Source organism: Lissotriton vulgaris, chromosome 4_1 (assembly GCF_964263255.1).
Source record: "Lissotriton vulgaris chromosome 4_1, aLisVul1.2, whole genome shotgun sequence".
In the NCBI taxonomy this organism is placed as follows: Eukaryota; Metazoa; Chordata; class Amphibia; order Caudata; family Salamandridae; genus Lissotriton; species Lissotriton vulgaris.
The window spans coordinates 1,250,253,577-1,250,279,601 of NC_141691.1; the positions used below are offsets into that span (position 1 = coordinate 1,250,253,577).

General features: G+C 43.6%; 1 protein-coding gene across 2 annotated transcripts in view; it reads left to right on the forward strand.

Moving 5' to 3' along the window:
* The window catches only part of CD226 (CD226 molecule), a 395,540-nt gene that overhangs the window by 350,402 nt on the left and 19,113 nt on the right, over nucleotides 1-26,025 (forward strand). The window contains exon 6 of one of the 2 annotated variants that reach the window (XM_086965452.1): nucleotides 19,700-19,755. The exons of the other annotated variant lie outside the window; for it this stretch is intronic. Within the exon in view, the coding sequence (XP_086821578.1) occupies nucleotides 19,700-19,747 (48 nt within the window). The 3' untranslated portion in view covers nucleotides 19,748-19,755. The remainder of the gene's footprint in view (nucleotides 1-19,699; nucleotides 19,756-26,025) is intronic. 2 annotated transcript variants of the gene reach the window in all.

Here is a 26,025-nt window from a genome sequence, read left to right on the forward strand (position 1 = left end):
CCTCAGTCCCACGTCTAATCTATAGGATATATTATTCCAATGCGCAGAGCCTATTGGGAATATAGGAACTACACTACATGGCGCCCATCGTTTGGTAAGGCACTAATTTAACACTAGATACTAGAGTAACTCAGTTGTGCTTTTCACAGAGATCCCTTTTATCCCATAAAAACTCCAATAGATGTCTGGAGTGGGTTAAAGGATAGATTATCTGCCCTAAACTGAGTAGGACGAAAAATCCTATGTATTAGTTTTGGTTTTGTTCAACGTTGAAGGATACAGTGTTCCAAAATATTGTGCACCTATCTTTATTTCCTTGAACCTTGCTCTGCAAAACCTCTTAACAAAATGTTCGACGAGGATAAACCCGGGGGCAGTGGAGCTGCAAGAACTGCAGCCCGACCAGGTTTAGACGAGACAGGTCTCCAACAAAATGACCCGGATGCTATAATCATCCTGGAAAACATGAGGAAAACTATAACTATTAAGCTTATAGAAAATGGCCTATCATCGATAGGTGGTAGAGTCATATTTGTCATAGAGGCACATGAATATCGGCAGACAGAGGTAATCTACTCATGGATTATCTTTCCACAGGCAAATCCAACAACACATGTGTTCCACTTCTACAAGATAGAGGAACATACAGCGGAATACGTTCCTTTCAAGGACGTTGAAATTCCACTAACTTACCAAGATCATCAGCTCTGGTTTAATGGTGCCCTACAACATCAAAATCACATTACAAGGCTCGGTCCACTAGGTAGACCAGAAGTTACGTGGCCGGTACTAGCCAGCTATACACCACATTCTAACATTGAAAGAATGTCAAATGTAGAACTGTTAGCTCAGCTAAAACAATTAATAAAAATACATAGACAATTGGTACAATATGTCATGGGGACCTTAACAGTCCAACCTGCTATTAGAATTCCACAGCACACCACAGTCAGTAATCTGTAAGTTGCCTGCAAAAAGGGAACATATTCCATTCTGGTTAGCCCAGAAAATGACTCAAATAGAGGCAGTATTTCCTGATACTACACCTCATGAGAAACACAGGATTCTAACAATCTGTTTACCAATGGGGATTGCACCACACGTAAAGGACTGGGACTAAGCATGGGCAAATTTTGCGAATCTGGCGTTCGCAAATTTGCATATTAGCGAACTCGCAATCCGCAAAATCCGCGAATTCTCGCGAATTTGCAGATTTTTTTTTTGTGTTCGCAAGGGTTTCTGCCAGTTCGCGAGGGTTTTGTACCAGTTCGCAATTGCAAACTTACTTGTCGGCTCGCAACGGTCGCGACTATGTTGTTTCTACGTCTGGTTCATCATCACAGGTTCCCAGCACCCTGTGTTTCACCACTGCCACCCTCTGTTTCACCCATGCCTCCCCCTGGTACATCAATGCCACCCTCTGGTTCATCATCACTGTAGATTATGGGGGGGAAAAGCAAGCACACCTGCCCTGCTTCAACTGACATGAATTAATTTGGGGTTGATTTATTAATGTGTCACTGTTTTAAAATTCCAGCCTGGCACCTGCTTCCTTATCTGTAATTTGCTTTCTGTTGCAGTGCAATTTTTTTTCAGGGACCTTTGTGGCCTACTTGTAGCTATTCTATGAGCCTGCTGTGAGGGTCAGAGCAGGGTCATAGAATTGTTGCAACTAGCAACTGAACTCTGGAGGGGCCCCAGTCAGGAAGCACTACAGGGAATGATTACTATTACTAATGATGAGTTTGAACTTTTTCACCTGCTGAGTGCTTTCAGTTTTGCAAAACTCGTTTTTCTGCAGAAGAGCAACTGTAATGCCCCAAACAAACATAGGCAACTGAACTCTGGAGGGGCCCCCCGGGAAGTACTACAGGGAATGGTTACTAATGATGAGTGAACTTTTGCACCTGCTGAGTGCTTTCAGTTTTGCAAAACTCGTTTTTCTGCAGAACAGCAACTGTAATGCCCCAAACAAACTTACTTGTGAAAGTTGATTTCTAATCCAAAGTGACCCAAAGAAAGTCAAAAGGCCTCAAATCCAAAAAAGTGCAGGCAAATGTCAACCTGAGGAGTTATTCTGATAAAAATCATAATTTTCAAAAGGTCTATGCTGCTTGCTAGTGGATTTCTTGTGCAGAATTGCAAATTTTGTAATTTCGCGAGTGTGAGATTGTTGCTGCCCGCCGCACCTACAATGTTCGCAATTGCGAACTCTCGCGATGCGTCGCCAAACTCCCGCGGGATCCCGCAGAAAGATCCAAAATGGCGTAGCACTCGCAAAATATCGAGAAAAACAACTTGCAATATTGTATCACCAAGAAAAAAAATCCACTGTGTGCGAATTTGCGGATTTTCGGTAAATTCGCGAGAGTTCGCGGATTGCGAATTTACCGAAAATCCGCACAATCCGCGAGCGGAACGGATTTTCCGCCCATGCTTAACTGGGACACTTGGGTTACAGTCTTTGCTTCAATCTACACAAAAACACATGGTGTCCCGTCTATGGCGGTAATACCAGACGTTCTGAGACAGATTCAAAATGAATACGGTCCAGAACCGGCCTTGAATCTAGGTATAAAATTACTGAAAGATTTCAAACAGGTCTCACCTATCTTATTAGCTAACATTAAGGGTGACGCAGCATCAGTGGCAATCCGCCAAAAATTAAAAGAACTCGATATTACTGAGCAACCGTATGAACTTGCCAGAATTATTGAAAAATCCTGTGAAGACTAGGAAGAGATAGTTTGGGAGGGAAACCTGTAAAGCCTGAACTAACAGAAAATTCTGATTTTTTTTTTATCAAAAACAATTTAACTACTCCTAAAAAGAAATGGGAAAATAGTAGACAGTCACTACCTAAAGAGCAGCGCTATCAGTCCAGAGGTAGATCTCCTCAAAAGGAGCACTCTGAAAAGAGATATAACCTTAGAAATAGGGATAATTTAAGAAAACCTGATAGATATCAAGATACTGATACACAATACTCTTGTATCTTTCAGAGTTCCTCACAGAAATCCGAAAGATGAGGACCATCAGAACAAAAAGAAGAACGTGGGAAGTCCAAAGATGACCAACACGTTCCAAAAAAAAAGAAAACTCACTTCTCCATAAAGAAGGTTGCAAGTATTATAATCAGACATGCCGAGGATCTTGAAGACACAACTCAAGAACGGGGAGTAAGCCCAGACAATGCTGGACAGAGCAGCAGTGGTCACCATAGCTCGCAGGATACTGAAAGATCACCTGGAGAAATGTGGATCTGAATGAATGCATTCAGGTTGAAACTGCCGACACCAGGATTAGTGTACCCCATATGTTATATGAAGTAACACTCCGAATAGAGGAGGATATAACTAGGAAGATAAAAGCACTCTTTTGGGAAAAATTATCTAAAGGTCATGACATCCTTCTAGCTGAAAAAGACTGGCCACCTGAATTTGTCAGGGAGTGCCCACATGGCAAAGAGATTATTATGCCAGCCTTCTCTATTCATATTCCTATTCATAAAAAATACACCTATGCCAGAAAATGGGCTCCAGCATCATATAAAAATCATGTGGGATGGGATGAGGACTCTCCTTACCATAAAATGCAGTTACAAAATCAACCTACTGCTCAGAGGCAGTATCCAGTAAAGCAGGAAGCTAAAAAACAAGTCAGGGAGATCTTAGATCAACTTCAATACCAAGGGGTGATTGAAACATGCACCTCGTCAATGAAATGAAATGACATTACTTGTAAAGCGCACTGCTGCCCCAGCAAAGGGGCGTCCTGGCGCTGTACTCAAACCGCTGTGGAACCCTTCCTGGCTTTTCCCTGTGAAATGTCCACTCCTGGGCACCCCTAGGGTGAAGCCAGGCATGCCAGCACTGTTGGGGCCGTTGTGGAGATTAAGCAAGCTATTTCCCAGAGTTGCAGAGTGGGACCCATGATTAGAATAGGCACCAAGGCAAGAATAATCAGGTCCGAGGAAATTGAGCCCAAGACCCGCTGAGGTGGGAATTGAACCCTGGTCCTGGTCCTGGGCCAGACCTCTGCATCAGGGTCAGCCGCTCTAACTTTTGAGCCACACATCTCCATCTTCTGAACAATCCTTTGTTTCCTGTCTCCAAACCAGATAAAACATATCGTCTAGTTTTGGATAACAGACATTTAAACTCTTGTTGCAAAACTTTTGCAGTACAAAATTCACACAGTGCAGCACCGATGAATAATATGGTTCAGAAGAAATATAAAACTACTTTAGATATTTCAAACGGTTTTTCTGTCAAAACATTGCACCAGAAAGCAGGTACTTGACCGCTTTCTCAATAATGGCGACACAGCGACAATTTTGCCGTCTCCCCCAGGGATTCAAGAATAGTCCAGGATTATTTTCAGCCAGAGTAACCGAGTTACTACAAATGTTTGATGATGAGGCATTATCTTATGTCGATGACATCTATCTTACAGATGATTTGGACAAGCACTTGAACAGGGTGAACACCATAATACTTGGGTTAGCCTCAGAAGGGTATAAATTTAACTTTAAAAAGTCCAGCATTGCCCACCTCAACGTCCTATTCTTGGGATACGAACTTTCGAGTGAAGGCAAAAGCCTGGCAGCAAACATTTTAGAAAAATGTACGCTGCTCCAAACTCCAAAAACGCTGAAAAACCTACAGTCAATTCTAGGATTCCTAAACTTCAGAAGAACTTACATTCTGAATTACGCAGAAAGGGTTAAACCTCTCTATGAACTAATCAAACCTGATTTCAAACCAACTAATTGGACTCAAAAACACACAGAAATTTTGCGTTCAGTACAAACAGACATGTTGGCAACAACACACTTACAAACATGCGACAATGTACGCAACCTTGTTATCCGAATCATCCCAGGGAGATGCAGATTCACATACCTAACCTTTAATGAAGGTGAAAATGTACCAATAGCTTACTAATCACACTTGTACACACAAGCTGAAATGAAATTCACTTCAACAGAAAAAATTCTGACAGCGGTTCAGACTGCTGTAGCAAAGGAGAGAGCCCTAGCACAGGGTAAACACATTAAAGTTGTTACACCTGTAGCTGCCTTAGAGGCAGTGACGAAGGCAAGCATTCCAAATGCAAAAGCTCTACATCCAAGATGGATGCAATGGGTTAATTCTCTTGCTGCAACAGACGTTGAATACGTTTTTGACCCTTACTTGAAGACAGGGACGGACTGGGAAACAAATTCGGCCCCGCAAAGAGCTCGGGCAGCCCCCCTCCCCACTCGGGGGGGGGGGGGTTGGGACTGCCGCCGAGCTCCTTGACGGGACCAGTTTTCGGCCGATTTTGGTACCCGGCCGATTTTGCCTATGCTGCAAAAACAGCCCTGTAACGAAAACGGACCCCAGGGGCCCAAAACCGGCCCCCACCCCTGTGGCGCACTGGGGGATTGCCCGGTGCTCGCTATGGCCAGTCCGGGCCTGCTTGAAGACACAAGAATTTCTCCAATGCGAACAAGAATGTCCTCTGTCTACTGAAATTCTACCTGTAGTACATTACGGCTGTATAATATACACAGACGGATCAGCACAGCCCGCAATTGGCAGTAAACAAGCTTATAGTGCTTCGTGCAGCATGCGTGATTGTTAAAGGTTGCTGGCATGATGGTAAATTCAAGATGGCGCTTGAAAATACCGATAGCAAATTCCCCACACACTTAAAGTGTGCGATTCGCATTACTGCGTCCAGTCTTACAATGAATACTTGCAGACCTGAGTTCAAAATGGGTTTAAAGACTCAAAAGGTGGCTCAAACAAGCATAAAATGCTTTGGGAACAAGTAGTTATTTTGCAGAAAGAACTGCAAAAGACTCACGTGATCCATACACTGAGTCATCAGCGTGATGGCGTTCACGTTGAAGGGAATTCATTGGCTGATGAAGCAGCGAAGGTAGCTGTGCAAACGGCTTCCGTTAGAAAACGAAAATAGACAGCAAAATAATGCAAGCAGTCACTGCTTCAATAAAATACAGCGGTATAACACTACTGAAGGGCTTTCCACTCAAGTACTCATATATAAATGATGCGAATAATGTTCCTTTTGCTCGAATCCCTGTAGTGGGGGATAGAGTAATCCCAAACATGGAACACAAGTTAGAACTAATCTTATCAGCACATGAAGGGCTTGCCTCTGCACATGCAGGTGTTTACACCACAGTTTCATTATTTAAACAGTGATACTGGCGGCCACGCATGAGGAAAGAAACCACAAACTATGTTTTGGAATGTGAAATCTGCCAGAAAATGAAAGTTTCAACAGTGAAACGCCCCGCGCAGACGCCCCTTCTGATTTCAGATAAACCACTAGTGTGTGTTTACCTGGACCACTGTGGCCCCTTACAAAGGGATGGCAGCTACAAATATATCATGGTCGCAGTGGATTCATGCTTGAGATTCATTTGGATGTGGCCTCAGCGCTCAGCTGAGGCTCGAACTGTTACAAAAGATTTGCGAGTCTTTATAGCCACATACGCAATCGGCATGCTACATTCTGACCAGGGTCCTGCGTTTAGCTCTAGGGCTTACAAGGAGGCCATGGCTAGCTTGGGCGTTGCATTGCTATTTTCGAGTTCATTCCATCCTGAGGGAAATTCGGTTGTGGAGAGAAAAAAACGTGAATAAAGCAATCTATAACAGCTAGGGTATTAGGTTCGGGTGATGGGTTGGTCAAATACCTTATAAATGTCCAACGTAGTCTTAATAACCTGCCAAGAAATTCTCTGGGTGGAATCACTCCATATGAAATCCTTTTTGGTACTAGAATGTTGGTTGAAGATCTCGATCGTCACACTTCAGTGGTGGAACAAAAACCCTTTGATATCAAAGATCGTTTGGCTGTTTTACAGGACTTACATGAAATAAGAAGAAGTCTAAGCAATACCAGCGAAAAGCCAAAGACCACTGAAGAAAAAACACCTGTCCCAGCAAGACCTGTCTGGATTCCAAAGATTGGGGATCTGGTCAGGGAGAAAATAGTGGACAAGAAAGAATTTGGGCCTTCTTAGAGAAAACCAGTACCTGTGCTAGCAATCCACAGATCAAGAACAGTACTACTGTCGCCCTTTGCTGGAAAAAAGGAGAACCGGTCTGTGTCAATTGACCGGGTAAAACCACACCATGTGGGCAATAATAAGTAGTAGGCCCAGTGGACTCCCAAGATGTAGCAGATGACCAAATCTTGCTACAATCCAAGAGGTTCAAACTGAAAGACTTATCACCTTTGATAAACCTGCAGTGAGAAAAGAAGGACTATGCAACAAAGCCATGGAACTTGTGCCTCTTGATACCCAAATAACAGTTCGTCAAGAAACTCCCGTCTACAATGATGTAGCATCTGACTATACAAATATGTCAAGGGAACAAGCAACTCCAGCGATTTCAAAGAATCGGGATGCAATACAAACATTTAACAGAACTGCCTCTGGCTATTTTATCAACTTTGATAACTTTTCTGAGGATCCCAGTGAACCTGAAACTACACCAGCAAACAAATCTTTCAAGGAAAAAGTAAAGGAACTTGGGGCCATATGTATCAAGATACTCATTTGCGATTCCCAAATAGCTATTTTTAAGAAATCGCTATTTGAGAATCGCAAATGGGTATGTATGTACAAAATCGAATTTTTTTTGTGATTACTTAAAATTCCTTAATTGCGATTAGCAAATTGCGAATTGCAATTAAGGAATACTTTCCTATTCATTTCTATGGGCCAGGAGGCCCATAGGAATGAATTGGAAGTTATTCTCAACTTGCGATTCGCAATTTGCTAATCGCAAATTGAGAATAATTTCAAGGGTATGGGGTGTCCAAAGGACACCCTATTGCACCCCTGAAATATACATGGGTGCACATGTGGCGCACATACATGCCCTAAGGGCATGTATGTGCGTCACATGGCAATTTGAAAAATGCAAAAATGTGCATTTGTCAAGAAATTCCCAACTTACCACCAACTAGAAGTTGGTGGTAATTTGCGATTCCTCAAGGGCATTTTGTTAATTTTTTTGGCTACATACATTGCATTTAAGGAATCGCAACATTTGTGATTCCTTAAATGCCATTGTAAAATAAGGAATCGCAAATTTATCGATTCCTTATTTTGCACCACATTTTGCTTAATACATTCCATTTAGCAAATTCGCATTTGCAAAGGCCGAAATTCTGTGAATTTTGGCCTTTGCGAATACGAATTTGCTTGATACATATGGTCCTAGGTCAAGAGCTTACAAATACATATCTGGTTTCACCATGGGTTGAACTTTGGATTTTGTTAGGTGTACTTTATCTCCTGCTATGGCTCATTCTTATGTTAAGTTTGGGAAAGCTGATAGATTGAAAGCACATGAAAATGGACACAGCAAGTAAGAACATCAACTTGCTCCTGAAGCCACACAAATCATCTCATTGTGAACAACAAGACCTGTCATTAGTGAACATCATAGCGGTCCCACTACCTGGTGGAATAGCATGGATTACAACTGTGTAGTAATGTCAGCCATCATTCTATCACCAAGGGAATGACAAACATGGTGATAGCAGAACATTCAATACCTCATAGAAACATGGCTGACATTACTTGAAAGTGACTATGACATTTATAGCCCTGTTGAGCTGCTAAAGATTCCTCATCAATTTAAAGTTTCCTTAAGTGATTTTGTTTCACCTAGCACATTGTCTGATGATTGGGACTTTGAGACTGTTAATAACATGATGGGAGACTTTGAAATGTCAGCAAAATTTACAAAACATGAATACTTAGAAGGTTCATCAAATTATGAAGAAATGTATTGTTTTAATTATTTTGGCCGTCATTACTTGCATAAATCTGCAAACCCTAGAAATGTTTCAACTTATAATCAATGGGAACATTGTCCAACACCTCCAAAAGGTAGTTCTAGAACGTTTCTTAGAAAATGTCCATAATTCACAGGTTTTAATGTTACAAACCCAGAAAGTTTTTACTTTAAAAATATAAATAAGACGGGCATGAAAAGTATGTTGACAAATACAACACAAATTTATTCTGCTGACTTTTATGCTCAATTGTCCACCTTAGGCTTTGACTTTTGGAAAGACAACATTGAGACAAAAACTGTTTGAGGCACAAAAGAATGGCAGGTACAAGGTTTAGAAGCAATGTTCAGAGCCTGCATCATCCCAGAACAAATGATGTTCCTAAATGACACAGTTCAACAGACATCTTGTCTTGGCATTGCTAAGATAAAAGATTTAAACAAACCGTCCATACCTAAGCCCACACCTGATAGTAATTCAGATGAGGAGGTAGCATAAATTATATTTTACAGCAGAACAGAACACATCCTGAATGGAAAAAATAGTTAATCTGACCCACAGACACAAATAACTGTCAAGATAGATTCCTGAACAAGACACAAGAGTTCACAGTAACTCGGCCAGATCCAAGATATATACAAAGACAACATCCAGGGATAATAACAACTTATAGTGTAGGAAAACTATGCCTTGAGTGGCTACAGAGATCCACACTTCCAAACATAAAACAACACTTATCTTTGCTTAAAGATGGCATTGATTTATGAGAATTCTTACTTGGACCTCGTAATCCACGTCATAAACGTTTCATATATGCCGGTATATATGCTGCTTACAATGAAGCTTGGAAAGTCACGCAAATAGAAACAGCTGAAAGAATACGAGAAATTCATTGTATTAGAAATCATTCTCTATAGTTGACAATGGGTTAACAACTCTGTCGTCCAGAATGTATTCTTTGGACAGCATTGTATCATCTGCCATAGACATAATGGAACAGGACTTGCTAATGTTACAACATGGCCAGTCTCAATTACGTTCTATAATGCTATTAGGCTGAACGTTGCAAAACCTTTGTTCTGGCTATGTGCCTTGGCGTCTAATCAACACTACGTCACTGTTTACTGTATTTAACCTTACAGATGAACAACTCTCGTTGGCACAGAGGGGAGCATGCTATATGGTGCTGAACATTGAAAAACTGGAGAGATTACCATTGACCGTTTCTGAGAAACCATCAGTTGAATGGATAATACATGGCACCATCACGATACCAGTGACGACTTTCCAGTTTCAGTATTGCTTACAACACATACCAGCAGACCTGTATGAAAGGTTGGGTAAAGAATACATTAAGTAGACCTGGGATTTACCATACACACACACACACGTTGGAGTGGGGGAAAGTAGTATTTCTTAGTGGTAAAAATTGTGTAAACTCACTAAGCGGTACACTATTGTGTCAAGGTATTAATTTACACGGAGCCTGCGAAGGTTCTGCCAATAACCTTTCTTGCCACCTGCAGGGTTCGCCCACAGCAGTGATAGATCCAAATTTTCAGACAGCTTTCTAATGGTAGCTACATTATGTTAAATGATCACAGCTGTTGTGGAATGAAGCCAGGAATAAGCTATCTCGTTACTGTGTCAGCCAGGGTCCCTTGCTGTATGCAAGTATTGTTTCCTAAAACCAAGACAGACGGGGAGTCGCCACTATGGCCTTCACTGAACATCTCTTCTGTACGAATTGATACTTTAAGCAGAATGAAAGACATTCTTTTGCAAAAAACTGTGCCACTGACCTCGTCCAGAGAGACGTATGATCTGCAAGTTGCAAGGTCCTCTGCAGAGATACATGCATTACTATCAACAAACTGCCCAGTACATTTCGTAGAAATGTTAGGTCGTATCTTTAACATGTCTGATACCAGCGGTATTGTACATGTATTTAAGACAATTTATTGGGGACTGTTAGCACCCTTTGAAGAAGTCCTGGGCATTTTTCCTAACTTCGTCCACTCTGTGATCGACGGACTGCCTCTCATTTTGGGACTCGTAGCAGGGATCTTATTTTTATTCCTCCTGCTTCATTATGGTATATCCGGCCACCAGCGATACCCAAGCCAGCATGGAAAATGCGCTGCAGGCTATGAGGTACCGTGACAGAATAACACAGATCCTTGGCTTGGCTCGTTTGATAGATCTGAATACCACATGGTTCCTGTCATTCAGACCAATCAGGCAAGATTGCATCTTACCTGTTCTACGATACCTGCTTTGTGGAGAGGAACGCGTGTTAGATGTCTGTCTAACACTACCATTGGTTATGCCAATGGATGCTGACGCTTTACTGGGTCCGGTAACGGCTCATGTGTTGTGTTGCCCCCAATGGCTACCAATCCTGATAACGGCATTCATTGAGATCTCACAAGCAAATCCATCTGGAGGTGAGATACGCGGATCAAATGGCACACAGGTACCATCTGATATGAACATTGCTAACGCGGCTGACGGCGATGCTTCGCATCTGTGCACAATTGACCTTTTTAATGAAGTAGTCGAACTTTCATCTACTGTGGTAGACGATTTTTTTGCCAGCCTTGATGACTTAATGTTTTCTCCTGACACTGAGAATAACTTTTGAAATTAGCACACAGCGTTCTTTCGAACTCTGAAATTCGACCTTCACTTTTTTCAAAACAAAAACTACCAAGTTTGAGACACTATTTTTTTGACAGATTTATTTGCCTTTTTCCAAAAAACAAAATGAACTTTGGCACAAAGTAATCTGCTTAAGTATAACTATTCTTAGAGAACAAGAATTCCTTGAAACACTTCCCAAGAAACAATATTAGCCTAATCAACAAAAAATAAAAGTTTGTATATTCTGCTATGGGATGGTCTCGACTTTTTTTTCCGTAACTAAGAGCCATTTCATAAATGTAATTTTAATGATTCATTCAGTCAGCATTGCTAATATCATATCATATGCTTACAATGAAGTCATTTCCTTTAAATGTGTACTATACAAAATGCTAATTTTTTCGTGTGCAACAATTTCAAAATGCATTTTTTATGATTTTTGGGTGGTTGTAAACACATGCTTTAGATTATATGTTTTAGTATTTAATCTTAGATGAACATAATAGCGTGGAGTGGGTGTTATGTATAATTTTAGGACCCTATTGTAAGTTTCCCGATTCATGCCGTTATATAGGTATAAATCACCATATCCTTATATAGGCATAGCAATCAGAACCATATTTAGGCATAGCTCATGCAGTCCAAATACGGCAGGGCTACTTCCACTAGTTTCGAAAATCCACAGCGATTTCTTGGAAAAACCCGCCTTCAGCAGTCTGGGACTCCCCCTTGCTTGAGTATTGATTTATCCAAGAACTCATGGAGTTTTCAAAGAACTGAGACTCTTTGATGACGTTATTATGTCCAACTGTACGTCAAGGTCGCACCTTCAAGGTATAAATATGCCCACACTCGCCCAAGCAAACACACGGTGGTTTGGAGCAGTTCGACTATCTACTTGTCCGACGCGCCCTGCTACAGCACGTGCCGAAGGAAGCCGACCCTCCAGCAGATGCACTGAGAGAGACGCTGTCTCCTACCGAGAAATCCAGTTCCAGTGTTTCCAAGCTACCCTTGCGGGTTGTTGGGAAATCGAGTCTCAAGACCGACCTTCTCCATTCTAAACTAAGGTAAGGAGCTGATTAGACCCTTAGAGAAATCTTGAGCAGATTCTTGGCAAAAGAATACTACATTTATGCTGCACCTCACTTCTTCCCTCGTACTAAGCCTAGGTTAGGTACACCGGGGTAGGCGTATTTTAGAAGCACCAGTTGAGTACTTTTAGCCTCTGTTATTTATGTATGTATTTATATATGATTTAGGAACCATACAATGCTCTTACAGTTCTATTTTATTCTACTATTTATACTGTATGGATTATATTTTACAAACAGTTTACTATTGTAGCAGTTCAATTCTTATGCTTTAGAAAGAAGACTGTTCAATAAAACCATTTATTGAAAACGCACGTCTTTTTACTTTCTCTGCACCCCATGTGAAACGAAGCATGCACAATTGACTGAGTGAAATATCTATCTGTTGTTTCCACGACTCTGAAGATACGTTTTATCTTGGGGAAACAAAGTTGTCATGTTTATGCGGTTTTCAGAGACTAATCACTTCTTGTGAATTCGAGAAAGTTTCTAGTGACCTCTGAGCTTGCTGGCCCACACTATTAAGTCTAGTATATTCAATAGAGACCTAGTCGACCTCAGTCCTACGTCTAATATATAGGATATATTATTCCAATGCGCAGATCCTATTGGGAATATAGGAACTACACTACAAATCCTTCTCATATTCTACCGGCTGGAGTAGGTATTATTACAGCTTATGCTTTAGTGGCTGGATATGGTTTAATTATCAATAAAAGTGAATGTTTTCCATTAAATACATTTGGTACTGTGGAAATGTTTCATGCCACTGGCATTCTCTGGAATATATCTGCCCTTATGTGCAATGGAATTTTTTTTTCTAAAACAATTAAGCATATGGTTGATTCAAATTGCAAGAAATTAATATAGAAAACTATGGGAAAATGGAACAAATGGTCTTTACTGATCTTCGTGGGGAGAAATTGAAGCAATTAAAATGATGATATCTCCACAATTATTTTATGTCTTGTTGATGCAGCCTGTCACTGTCCTACATCTTTCTTTATTAACATGAGTAAAACCCTTGCTAAATTAATTTGGAATAATAAGGGTCCACAGATTAACCATACAAATCTGTAGAGTTCTAAATTAGTTGGGAGTTCCATTAGGCCTAATTATTAGAAATATGCTTTTCTTTCTTAGCTGAACAAAGTGTTTATTGGTTTTCAAGTTTTGCACCTCATCTAACACCAATATGGGTGACCACTGTGCCTTTCAGTAGGCCGGGTCACCCCCTTGCTCCCGCCGCTTCCAGACGATCAGCTGAGGACTGCCGAGGACTCCCGCCCACCTGCTCCTGCCGCCGCTGCCCTCCCTGCACCCGAGCGACCCAGCCACAGCTGAGCCGCTCGGCCACCACCTTTTTCCCGCCGCTGACCCCCTGCGGCCCCGCCCACCACCGCCCATTGGACGACCCGCTCCCGCCTACCCAGCTGGCCCACCCTCCCGTCGCCCTACTTGAGGGGATCGCCGGACGCACTCGGGAGTGACCACTGTGCCTTTCAGTAGACCGGGTCACCCCCTTGCTCCCGCCGCTTCCAGTCGATAAGCTGAGGACTGCCAAGGACTCCCGCCCACCTGCTCCTGCCGCCGCTGCCCTCCCTGCACCCAAGCAACCCAGCCACAGCTGAGCCGCCCGGCCGCCAGCTTTTTCCCACCGCTGACCGTCTTCGGGCCCGCCCACCACTGCCCATTGGACGACCCGCTCCCGCCTACCCAGCTGACCCGCCCTCCCGTCCCCCTACTTAAGGGGATCGCCGTACGCACTCGGGAGTGATCACTGCGCCTTTCAGTAGGCCGGGTCACCCCCTTGCTCCCGCCGCTTCCAGTCGATCAGCTGAGGACTGCCGAGGACTCCCGCCCACCTGCTCCTGCCGCTGCTGCCCTCCCTGCACCCGAGCGACCTAGCCACAGCTGAGCCGCCCGGCCGCCAGCTTTTTCCCGCCGCTGACCCCCTGCGGCCCCGCCCACCACCGCCCATTGGACGACCCGCTCCCGCCTACCCAGCTGACCCGCCCTGCCGTCCCCCTACTTATGACGCCCCCAGAGCGACCGCGCAGCAGACGCGCGCAGCGGGAGCGCCGATTGAGCGCCGAAAGTGTGCCAAAGGTAAACCCGTCTGCACCCGTCCACGCCTGGACCGCGCCCAGTGCCAGTACCCCTGGCTCCCGCAGACCCCAACCCACCCGCCGGACCTACGACGCCACCAAACTCTACGCACTCAACGCTGGTCGAACCACGGGATGCTATCGAGCCACCCCAGACGCACCCACGGACCCTTCTGCTGCCACTCCTTCAAGTTCACCTGCATCCGGACCTGCACTACACCAGCAACGACCAAGCCAAGCAGCAGCAGCAACCACCTCAAGTGCATCCTGCTCAACACCCGCTCCATCCACAGACACGCCGTCGAGCTCTGGGACCTGCTCGACACCACAGCCCCAGACGTCGCCTTCCTCACGGAAACCTGGATGAACGCCTCCTCAGCGCCCGACATCGCAATCGCCATCCCGGACGGCTACAAGATCATCCGGAGGGACCGCGTCAACCAAACAGGAGGAGGCATCGCCATCATCCACAGGAACACCATCCGCATCATGACCAACACCGACGACAGCCTCGCACCCGCCGAACACCTGCACTTCCTGATCCACATCAACCCCAAGACCACCCTCAGAGGCACCCTCATCTACAGACCCCCGGGACCACGCACACAATTCAGCGAAGACATCGCCGACTTCATCAGCCCGCACGCCCTCCTCTCCGCTGACTACATCCTCCTCGGGGACCTCAACTTCCACCTGGAGAACAACAACGACCCCAACACCACCACCCTGCTGGACAACCTCGCCAACCTCGGTCTCAAGCAGCTGGTGACCACCCCCACCCAATACGCCGGACACACACTCGACCCTGTGTTCTCATCCAGCAAGGACATCACCGTCAGCCATGCCACCGGACTCCACTGGACGGACCACGGCTGCGTCCACTTCAGCTTCAGTAGGACCACGATCCACCACCACCAGCAACAGGTTGCACGCAGAAGCTGGAACAAGATCACAGCCGACCAGCTCGCGACTTCCCTGAGCATGAACCCTCCCACCAGCGCAACGAACCCAAGCCAGGCGGCCACCAACCTCGCAAAGTGGATCAGCAACTGCGCAGACGACCTCTGGATCAGCAACTGCGCAGATGACCTCGCCCCTCTGAAGACCCCGCCTAGCAGACCCGGCAGCAAGAAAGCCCCATGGTTCACCGACGAACTCAAGAGCTCCAAGAAGAACTGCCGAGCACTCGAGAAAGCCTGGCGCAGAGACTCAACACTGACCAACATGACTGCCCTCAAGCTCGCCACCCGAAAACACCACCAACTGATCCACGCCACCAAGAAAACTGCATTCAAGGAACGACTGGACAAAAACGCACACAACAGCAAGGAACTCTTCAACATCGTTAAAGAGCTCTCCAACCCCAACGCCGGAAACAACGACATCACCCCTTCGCAAGACTTCTGCAACTCCCTCGCCTCCTACTTCCACAACAAGATCGCGGACATACACAACAGCTTCAGCACTCAACCGACGCACGCCACGACTGAACCACCGCCCCCCACCACCACCCTCTATGCCTGGACCCCGATCAGCACCATAGACACCATCCGCACGATGAACTCCATCCGCTCCGGATCTCCGACCGACCCATGCCCTCACCACGTCTTCAACAAGGCCGACGCTGTCATCGCACCCCACCTGCGGGACATCATCAACACCTCCTTCGACACCGCTACCTTCCCGGAGAGCTGGAAGCACGCCGAACTCAGCGCTCTACTAAAGAAGCCATCAGCCGACCCCACCAACCTCAACAATTACCGCCCCATCTCGCTGCTCCCATTTCCTGCTAAAGTCATCGAGAAGACCGTCAACAAGCAGCTGGCCGCCTTCCTCGAGACGAACGGATCCCTCGACCTCTCGCAGTCTGGCTTCCGGGCAAACCACAGCACCGAGACCCCCCTGATCGCAGCCACCGATGACATCCGAGCCCTGCTCGACAACGGAGAAACAGCAGCCCTCATCCTCCTAGACCTCTCCGCAGCTTTCGACACTGTCTGCCACCGTACCCTAGTGTGGCGCCTCAGCAACTTCGGAATCCAGGAGAAGGCACTGGAATGGATCATCTCGTTCCTCACCGGAAGGACACAGAGAGTCCGCCTCCCCCCGTTCAGATCAGAAGCCACTGAAGTCATCTGCGGTGTTCCTCAAGGCTCCTCGCTCAGCCCAACCCTCTTCAACGTCTACATGAGCCCCCTCGCAGCCATCGCACGCCAGCACAACCTCAACATCATCTCCCACGCCGACGACACCCGGCTGATCCTCTCCCTCACCAACGACCCCGCCACCGCCAGAGCCAACCTACACGAATGGATGACCGACGTAGCCAAGTGGATGACGAACAGCCGCCTGAAACTGAACTCGGACAAGACGGAAGTCCTCATCCTGGGATCTTCACCCTCTGCCTGGGACGACTCCTGGTGGCCCCCCGCCCTGGGCAGCGCACCCGAACCAACAGACCACGCACGCAACCTGGGCTTCATCCTGGACTCCTCCCTCTCCATGCCCAGACAAGTCAACGCTGTCTCCTCGTCGTGCTTCAACATCCTGCGCATGCTACGTAAGATCATCCGGTGGATCCCCACCGAGACCAGGAAGACGGTCACCCAGGCCCTCGTCACAACCGGCTGGACTACGGCAACTCCCTCTACGTCGGAACCACAGCCAAACTCCAGAAGAGACTCCAGCGGATTCAGAACGCCTCAGCACGACTCATCCTGAACATCCCCCGTCGCAGCCACATCTCCGGACACCTGAGAGATCTGCACTGGCTCCCGGTCAACAAGAGAATCACCTTCCGTCTCCTCACCCACGCACACAAAGCCCTACACAACCAAGGCCCAGGATACCTCAACAGCCGCCTCAACTTCTACGCTCCCACACGCCAGCTTCGATCGACCAGCCACGCCCTCGCCGCCGCCCCCCGCATCCGAAGAGCCACCACAGGAGGAAGGTCCTTCTCCTACCTGGCCGCCAAGACTTGGAACTCCCTCCCGACCCACCTCCGCCTGACCCAGGACCACCTGGCCTTCAGGAAGCAGCTCAAGACCTGGCTGTTCGAGCAGTAGTGGCCCCCCCCTCCCCCAGCGCCTTGAGACCCTTCGGGTGAGTAGTGCGCTATATAAATGCTTTGATTGATTGATTGAATCTAGAAAATATTGTAGCGTCCTATTCTTTACAAGCGATCCTTACTTTGGATCTTAAAAAACACAATTGTTTTCTCTAATTTCATGCATAACCAAAAATGCTTTATAATTTCTTGATACAATATTGGGCAATAGAATTGTTTTTCCTAAAAAAGTATACTTATCTCATGATTAAATGGAATACATCGATCTCTTGTTCAGAAAACTTGATTAATGTTGGTATGGCTTACATCTCAAATATCTGTCAAAGTAATATGTTTATATTTTCTTGATGTGCAAACTAAATTTCATATTCCCATTGCTGAATATACTGATTAACTGGTTATATTTTGAGATGCAATCCTTACCACTTACATTTGTTCTATTCCACATCCCCAGTGTTCTGAGTAGAACTTGTCATTAGTATGCATGGAATATCTGGTCATATTGCCTCTAAAACATGTAATAGATTGATATCTGAAAACTCTATCAATTTGTTAAAAAAAAGTATATTTTGGAATCCCATCTTATTTGATAACTATTGTAAAAATGTTTAAAATAATGTATGTAATATCTCAAACTGATTGCCATCTTCTAGATGTCAGGCCAATTCATTCATATTACTTTATTGTTTTGGACAGTAAGTTATATAATGCAAACCTGAGCGAAAAATCAGATTGTTGGCAGTGGAGCAAAGAACTTGGCATGTCAAACCATATGTTATTTGACTGTCCAATTATTTTTACATTTTGGTCTGGTGTACAATTTCACACATTTTTTATTTCAATATGTATTTTTCATGCAAAATTGTTATTGGTAAAAATGATCTACTTACATTCCCTTTAAATTATGTTGCTCCACAAACTGTTAAATTATTAATTTCTTCTTTTATCAAAGTTATGAATTTGAAATCTATTAATGATTTGTCCACAGATGTATGATGGGAATGGATTATTATATAAGAAATGTGGTTGAATTTTCTTGTCATAAGAATATTAAGCCACCTTCTATCAAATCTTTAATTTGGAAGACTGTTAGTTATATTACTAATAGTTGATTTATCCAACCAAATATACATGTATTAGATAAAATTATATAGGAATAATAATGTGTATCATAATTTACTATATTTTCATTATATTTTTATAAAACTTTTGCACATTTATTAGTGTCTCTTTAATATGTATGATATTATTTTAGATGGACATATATTTTGCTGTTATTTTTGTCTATCCTTGTTATTGTATTGTATTTAATCAAACATTTTGAACTGAACAAACGCTTGGATTAATTGACTGCCAGTCATTCCAGGGATTAAAGAACAACAAAGAAGCAATGTAGTAGCTTTAATATGAATAGAGCTTACTCATAACAGTGCCTGGCTTGTGCCTGGCCTTGTGGCAGTGCACTTAATAATAGTCACTGTTACCGTTTTCAGTGGTACTCATTTTAGAAACCTTAGAAGGATACAGAAATTTCTTCTGTGCTATAATCATTTATCCTTCAGGTTGTTCACAGATCTCTGTATCAGGAATATTTACTCAGCCTGTCTTAGTTGCATGTGGCTTTTATTCAGAAATGAATCATAAAATCCAAAAGAAAGTTGGCAGCTGATAAGTAAAGGGATAGAAATATTTAACCTTATTTACTAAAAGGTTGTCGGCAAATCAACTGTGGGCTTTTGAAATTATTAGTAAATTGAAGCTGTGTTTTGTGCTGCATCAAGTGAGTACCCGTCAAAACATAAATTAGGGCCACATTTATTGATTGACAAATAGTATGAATGAGTCAAAGTGGATACATTATACTTTATCACAAGGACAGTCTTTACTTTTTGATTGTTTCCATTGAAACCGTTTTCATCAGTAATATTGATTTTCCATTCCCGGTTTTACAGTGTGTTTGTCAGAGACGGACATTCATGAGAGGAAGCGACAAACTGTGACTACCAAGGTGAGGGTCCACTTGTGGTAATGCTGTTTTAGTTGCCATTTTATTCAAAGGACCATAAATACTCATGAGAGCAGTTTTTAGCTAAATATCAATATAGTATTGGGTGTAGCTACCATTGATGCAGCAGGTACAGTCGCACTACAGCCCAGTGCCTTGAGGGCCCTGCTGAACCCTGCAAATTGCTATAGTTTACTTCCCCGGGCTCATAGCATCCTTGCTATGTCAGTGGTTTAATAGTAAAAAACTTTATTTTGGCCAGGAGGCCATAAAAGTATAGCATACACAATAAGTAACACCTTCTTAGCTGCAAATGAGAGAGCAAGCAATAAGGACAATATCCAGATGCATAGATTACACATATAAAGTGCATTAATGACAAGAACAAATGACATTTGTGTAAAGTGCATAATAGTATCCCATCATATGACAATAAAGTGCACATAAGGTATTAACAAACGAATAAAGTGCATAAAAGAAGGGCAATTGTTCAGTTGTGTGTCTATTACTTTGTACCTAAAATAAGAGCAAATTACAAGGGTCTGATTGTTTGAAATTTTGAATTGAGTTCTAAATCTCGAATAAAGAAAGTCTGGAGTGTGTATTCCAAGCTGCAAACAAATATTTGCTAATAGTAAACACTGTAATCCCAGAGGAGTCACAGATATAAATCCTGCGGGCAATCAAAAATATGTCAAGGTCCAAGTTGAGGCACAAAGGACGCATCCATTTGTGCCTAGCATCGGTTTAACATGGAGAGAAAAATAAAAAGTGGTCAATATATTCAGATTTATACTCACACAATTTGCACTCGCTCATACTGGTAGAGCCTGAGGACCATTTGTTGGTATAAGCCCTTAGTGGGAGAATGTCAAAGCAACATTTAATGTATAGATTTCTTGCAAGGGGAGGGGTAATCTTGTGGAGGAAAGCCTTGAATTTAGGAAATGGTTTGAAGGACCTGATTTGGGTAGATAAAGATCCCAAATTGGTAGTTAGATACCACTGGGCCACTAGAAAATCCCAATAGGTTATTTTTTGGATATCCTTGGAGTTTAAGTTAATATACTCAAGGGAGGTGTAAAAAGACTGAAGGCCTAGACTTGCACACCAATCGTTTAGATGGATAAGCCAATTAATTTTTTTTATCTGAATCTAGGGTCTTAATTTCTAAGAGGTCCCTTCTGTACGGATTCAGATCACAATTTGCCATAGTCTGATCCAATATAGGAGGGTCTTAGAGTGGCAAGTTTTTCAATACCTTTGTGAGCAATAATGTGAGGAACTTAAGCCCCTTCGTCTGTAACAAATTGAGGTTAGTGTTTCCACATAACCGTAAAGTGCTGCTGTCAGTGTTTTGGCCTTATACTACATTTTTAGGAGACCAGCCGAAGTGTGAGAAATAATCAGTGTGGTGTGAGGATCTTAGGTGACCAGGAGAGGGCGTAAGTAATCCTTACTCCAAGGTAATCAAAAGTTAGAACCCGCTGCAAGGGAGTGGTGCCTAAGGGGAATTGGAACTTAGAGATTTATGGAGTCAAAAGGCCATGTGTTTTGTCATTTGGGGGTTAATTTCTAGCCCTCTAGAAATACAGAATCCTTCGAATTTAGTAAAGAGTCCATATTGGATTCCTAGAGAGAAGGAGGGGATTGTCCATGAAGAAGAGCCCAGGGATTTTTGGGTCCCACCTATCGCCCTTTTTAAATATGGGAATAATGTGATCCCCATACCAGGTAGGGGGAAGATCGGCTCCTTTAAGAATTTCAAGGAGTCCAGATATCGATTTCAGATTTAAATAGAACATCAGGGCTGGTGTCAGGTCCAGGGGCCTTGCCATAGTGCAAATAATTGATTGCCAATCTTGTATCTGTTAGAGGGAAAGAGAGCTCTTTACAAGCAGACGTAACAGGGAAGAGGCTGGTGGAGATGGACTGATTGTGTCGAATATTGTCAAGATGCATTGAAAAATGGTCCGTACAGACAGATGGTGGTATGTAATGGTAAATCTGAGTACTAGCCCCATATGATCATGTGAAATAATCTGCCAAAACAGTGCCTCTTGCCTACCCTGGGCAGCGTCAACAGATCCTGCCAGATGATTAGAGCGGCAGACCCTGATGCAGAGGTCTAGCCCGGGACCAGGGTTCAATTCCCCGCCTCGGTGGGTCTTGGGCTCAAAAATTCCACGGACCTGATCATTCTCGCCCCAGTGCCTATTCCAATCATGGAGCCCCACTCTGCAACTCTGGGCAATAGCTTGCTTAATCTCCACAACGCCCCCCACAACGCTAAGGATGCCTGGCCTCCACCTTGGGGGTGCCCAGGAGCGGACACCTCACAGGGAAAGCCAAGATGGGTTCCACAGCGGTATTCGTACAAGCGCCTTGAGACTCTTGCGGGTGAGTAGTGCGCTATACAAGTATCAATTTACATTTTTTTTGCGTTGTTCATCTTTAAGGATATGCTTATAGGATTGGTGAGCGACACAAACAGCAACTAGATTATAATCTTTACTCTCCATCAGGAGGCTCCCCTTAGCTCTGCGGCTTTCTTGGTCATACCAAGGGGTAGATTTCAAGGGCTTATTGATATGTGGTTTATATGGCTTTAGGAACAGATCTTTAAGGGACTGAAGTACAGAGAGATCATTATTCAATATCAGCTTATTAGAAAAAGGGCAGTATTCCAAATCTTGGCCAAAAAAAGTGTATTTCAGCCTGCAGGTTGGAAGTATTTGCTATAGACGGACACTTAACTCCCCTTCTATTATTGGAAACAGATGGTAAGGTTTGGGGCTGCATTTGTGCAATACATAAATCACAAAAGAAACTCTCTGATAATATTTATTCCAGGGCATAGTGGTTGCTATCATCTCTTGGGAAAATCTTAAAGTCACATAAATTATTCCACAGTCTACTATTGATGATGCAATAATGAATGTGTGATGTTTTAGTGCCCTTTTTAAATGCTTCCAGATTTATCACACTCAGTTCTTCAATTACAAGCCCTGAAACCAAAGGAAAGAGTTAGAGACACGAGCTGTAAAGATGCTGAAGAACAAACTTTTAAGAAGTTTGCATCCTAAAATGGAATAACAAGAGCTTCATCTTTGCTTTGGATTATAGTTCTAACAGGCTCTATTGGTTCATAGGTGGTGTTAAAATTCCCAGCAAGAATTGTGAGATCAGAACTACCAAACAATGAAAGGAAATTGTCCACCATACCAAGGATCAAGAACTCTCTATTTTTGGGGGCTGAACAATTATAAATGTTCAGGATGTTAATGGAGCTCTCTATGCATGGCTTGGATTTAGCCCTAGGATATCATGTGACAAAATATCCAGCCCCTGAAAGTCTACCTTTGGAAATTGTATTGCGTTGTTACAAAAGATGTACCCTGGCCTATGTAGCAGAGAAACTGGCCAGGATTCCTGGACTCAAATTCTGTGAAAAGAATCCATAAAACTGTTCCAGGCTGGGTCATGAATTTTATCAGTAATCCTGGTTATGTTCCATGAAAGCATGTGATTCTTGACTTTCATGGTCTGGAAGTCAGCTTCCAGATTTATGTGAGAAGAAAGGCGAGTAAGCAATGGACTCAAGAAGGCTGGTGAAAGGGTAGTACGATGGATGGTTGAAGCCTTAGATGGAGGTAGTCAGTCTTTCTCATTAAGAGGAACCGTTAAGTTTGAAAAAGAGGTCGGGGGAGGTACTAACCAATGAGTGTTCGAAGTGGAGTATACATTAACAGCTGAGAATTAAGGTGTGAGTATAAAATTAGTCAAGGATGCTCAGTGGGTGGAAGACCTATTAGCTACCAGAAGAGGATTAGCATTGCTGGAAGAAAGAGAGCATGGTTGAGAGTCAGACCATGCCTTGTTAGTTCTGTTAAGTTTGAATGAAAGAAAACAGCCTGATGGGGCATTAGACCGAGATCCTTACTTATCAATCCCTGAACTAGGGATTCACCAACAAGCACCGAACATATACAATCCAAGTGGGTGTTACTCATCAATTTCCTATAAGTTCTAATGCTATTTGAGTGAACAATGGAGAGGCATCCCCTTTGGGATTTGATTCAATAGATAACTTTATTGATGAAGGAGTTGCTATCTTCGCATGACCTGGGCTAGGCTTGGGCACGTTAATCATGAAAACCTGTGAGCCCACACCGTTTTGTGGCACAAAATTATGCTTTTTATTTAGAAAAATATGATTAAAGGCATAAGCGCAAGAGGTGGGCTTCAAGGCAGAGTTTCTAGCTGAAAATTTGCCCATATTAGATAGTAAACACGTCTGATAGCTGTGCAAGGATGCATTGCCCTGAGTTTTAGGGTCAATTTGGAACAGGAGGCCCCCTTCTTGTGCTGAGAAGTTATCAATTGGATAGTGCAGGCATGTGGTAAAGCATTATAGGCTAATGCAGGGATTATTGGCAGCGGGGAAAAACAAGTAGCTGAGGTAGGCAGCTGGGTAAGCTGATTAAGAACCACTCAAGGAGCATGATAAGATCCTGCAGTCTTGGTGGCTCTGTAGGTTTCCTCCTGATCTGTAGGTAAGAGTCTTAAAAGCAGTAATTTTAGATTACCTGTCTCCTCTTTCAGGTTGCTCAATGTATCAAATAATTCCTGTAATGAAAAATGGCCTAAAATAAGGGAAACAGGATTACTATCAGACTCTGAAAGTTTAGGCTGGTCTATAGCTTATTCAACCTCTAGGTCTTGAAGTATTGCAAATCTATTACTATATACAATTGGGAAACTGGAGAGTTCAGGGCCCGAGTTGTCTATGGGAACAGGGGTAATGGAGATATCTGACTCAGGTGTGGGATTAAGGGGATAAGGGGATACACTCTTAGAAGTTGTTGGTAAAATACTTCTATCAGACTTATTTTTAAATAATTAGTGATCTTTGAAGCACCCTCCTGTGATTTACCCTCACTAGTTAATGATTCAACCTCATTTATCAGTGAGTCAATTTCTTTAAGGATGCAGGTCTCAGCAGCATAGCTTGGACGATTTTCTTGACTTGCGAGTCCCAAGAGAGCCCTCTTCTGCATTTCTCTTGCCCAAATACACACAGTAAAATAAACCTGGAGGGAAGCAAAACCTTAATACTATACAGCCCAAACATTTAGCACAATATGTTGATTGTATGCCAATAGAATATCTGAAAGCAACTGATTCCTCAAGAATGTTTATACATGCAAAGTATAGATTTAATTTAATTCCATTCACTGCATTTCTAGAGTGCACAGCTAATCCCAATAAGGTTTCTGGCACTCGCGGAGAGATAATGAAGTAAAAAAGCCATAAAAGGGCTAAGGACAAATTAGCATACCAGGCAGGGTTCAGAAGGGCTGCACACAAACTAGGAGGCAGAGCCAGATACAACAAATAATAACTCCCAACTCTTCTTGCTTTGTAAATGTGAGGAACTTGGAGCAGCTCCAGTTTATTCGAGCTTAAGGATCTGATTTGAGAATAGGGCTTCAATCTTGACCTGAGATAAAGATAACTTTTATGAGTACAGGCTCTGAAAGCAAAGGTGAGAGCTTTAAATTGACCCATCTTGATGAAAGAGATCAAATGATGATGCCAGAGGTGTTGAGGAAGTGATGAACATGGGGGAATTTATCATAGTTTGGAGCCGTTGAATTTGGAAAGCTGGAAAGCCTAATTACAGGCTATTGACATAGTCCAAGTTGGACGTAACCAAGGCAAGGCTAATCGTTATCAAACAATCCTCAAGAATCAGGTGGAGCATCCTCCAGAGAACCCTCAAGGTGGCAAAGCTAGTGGAGGATAAAGACTTAACTTGAGAGAATGGAATCCAATTGTATCCCCAGGTTCCTCAATACCGGAGACAAGAAGGGAGGAACATCTAATTCTGCCAAAAAAGATGATCTCAGTTTCTTCTGAATTAAGTTTCAGGCAGCTTCCATTCATCCATCCCACACTAGCCTTCAAGCAGGGCTTGAGAGAGCTCAAGGTTGCTGGCATGCTTTCATGAAATGCAGGAATAGTTGGGTATCATCCGCACAGGTGACCACCTGCACCCCCAAGCAAGATTACTCAGAGGTTCCACTTAGATATTAAAAAGGGTGGGGATAAGCTCTGAACCATGGGACACTCCACTCTCTAGAGGCTTAAATGAAGAGGTGAATGGAGGCAGGTCAACTGCCTGAGAACGATCTTTCAAGAAAGAGTTGAGCCAGAGAAAAGCCTCATCTCTGATTTCAGTCTTCTCGTGGCCGTCTAACAAGATAGCAT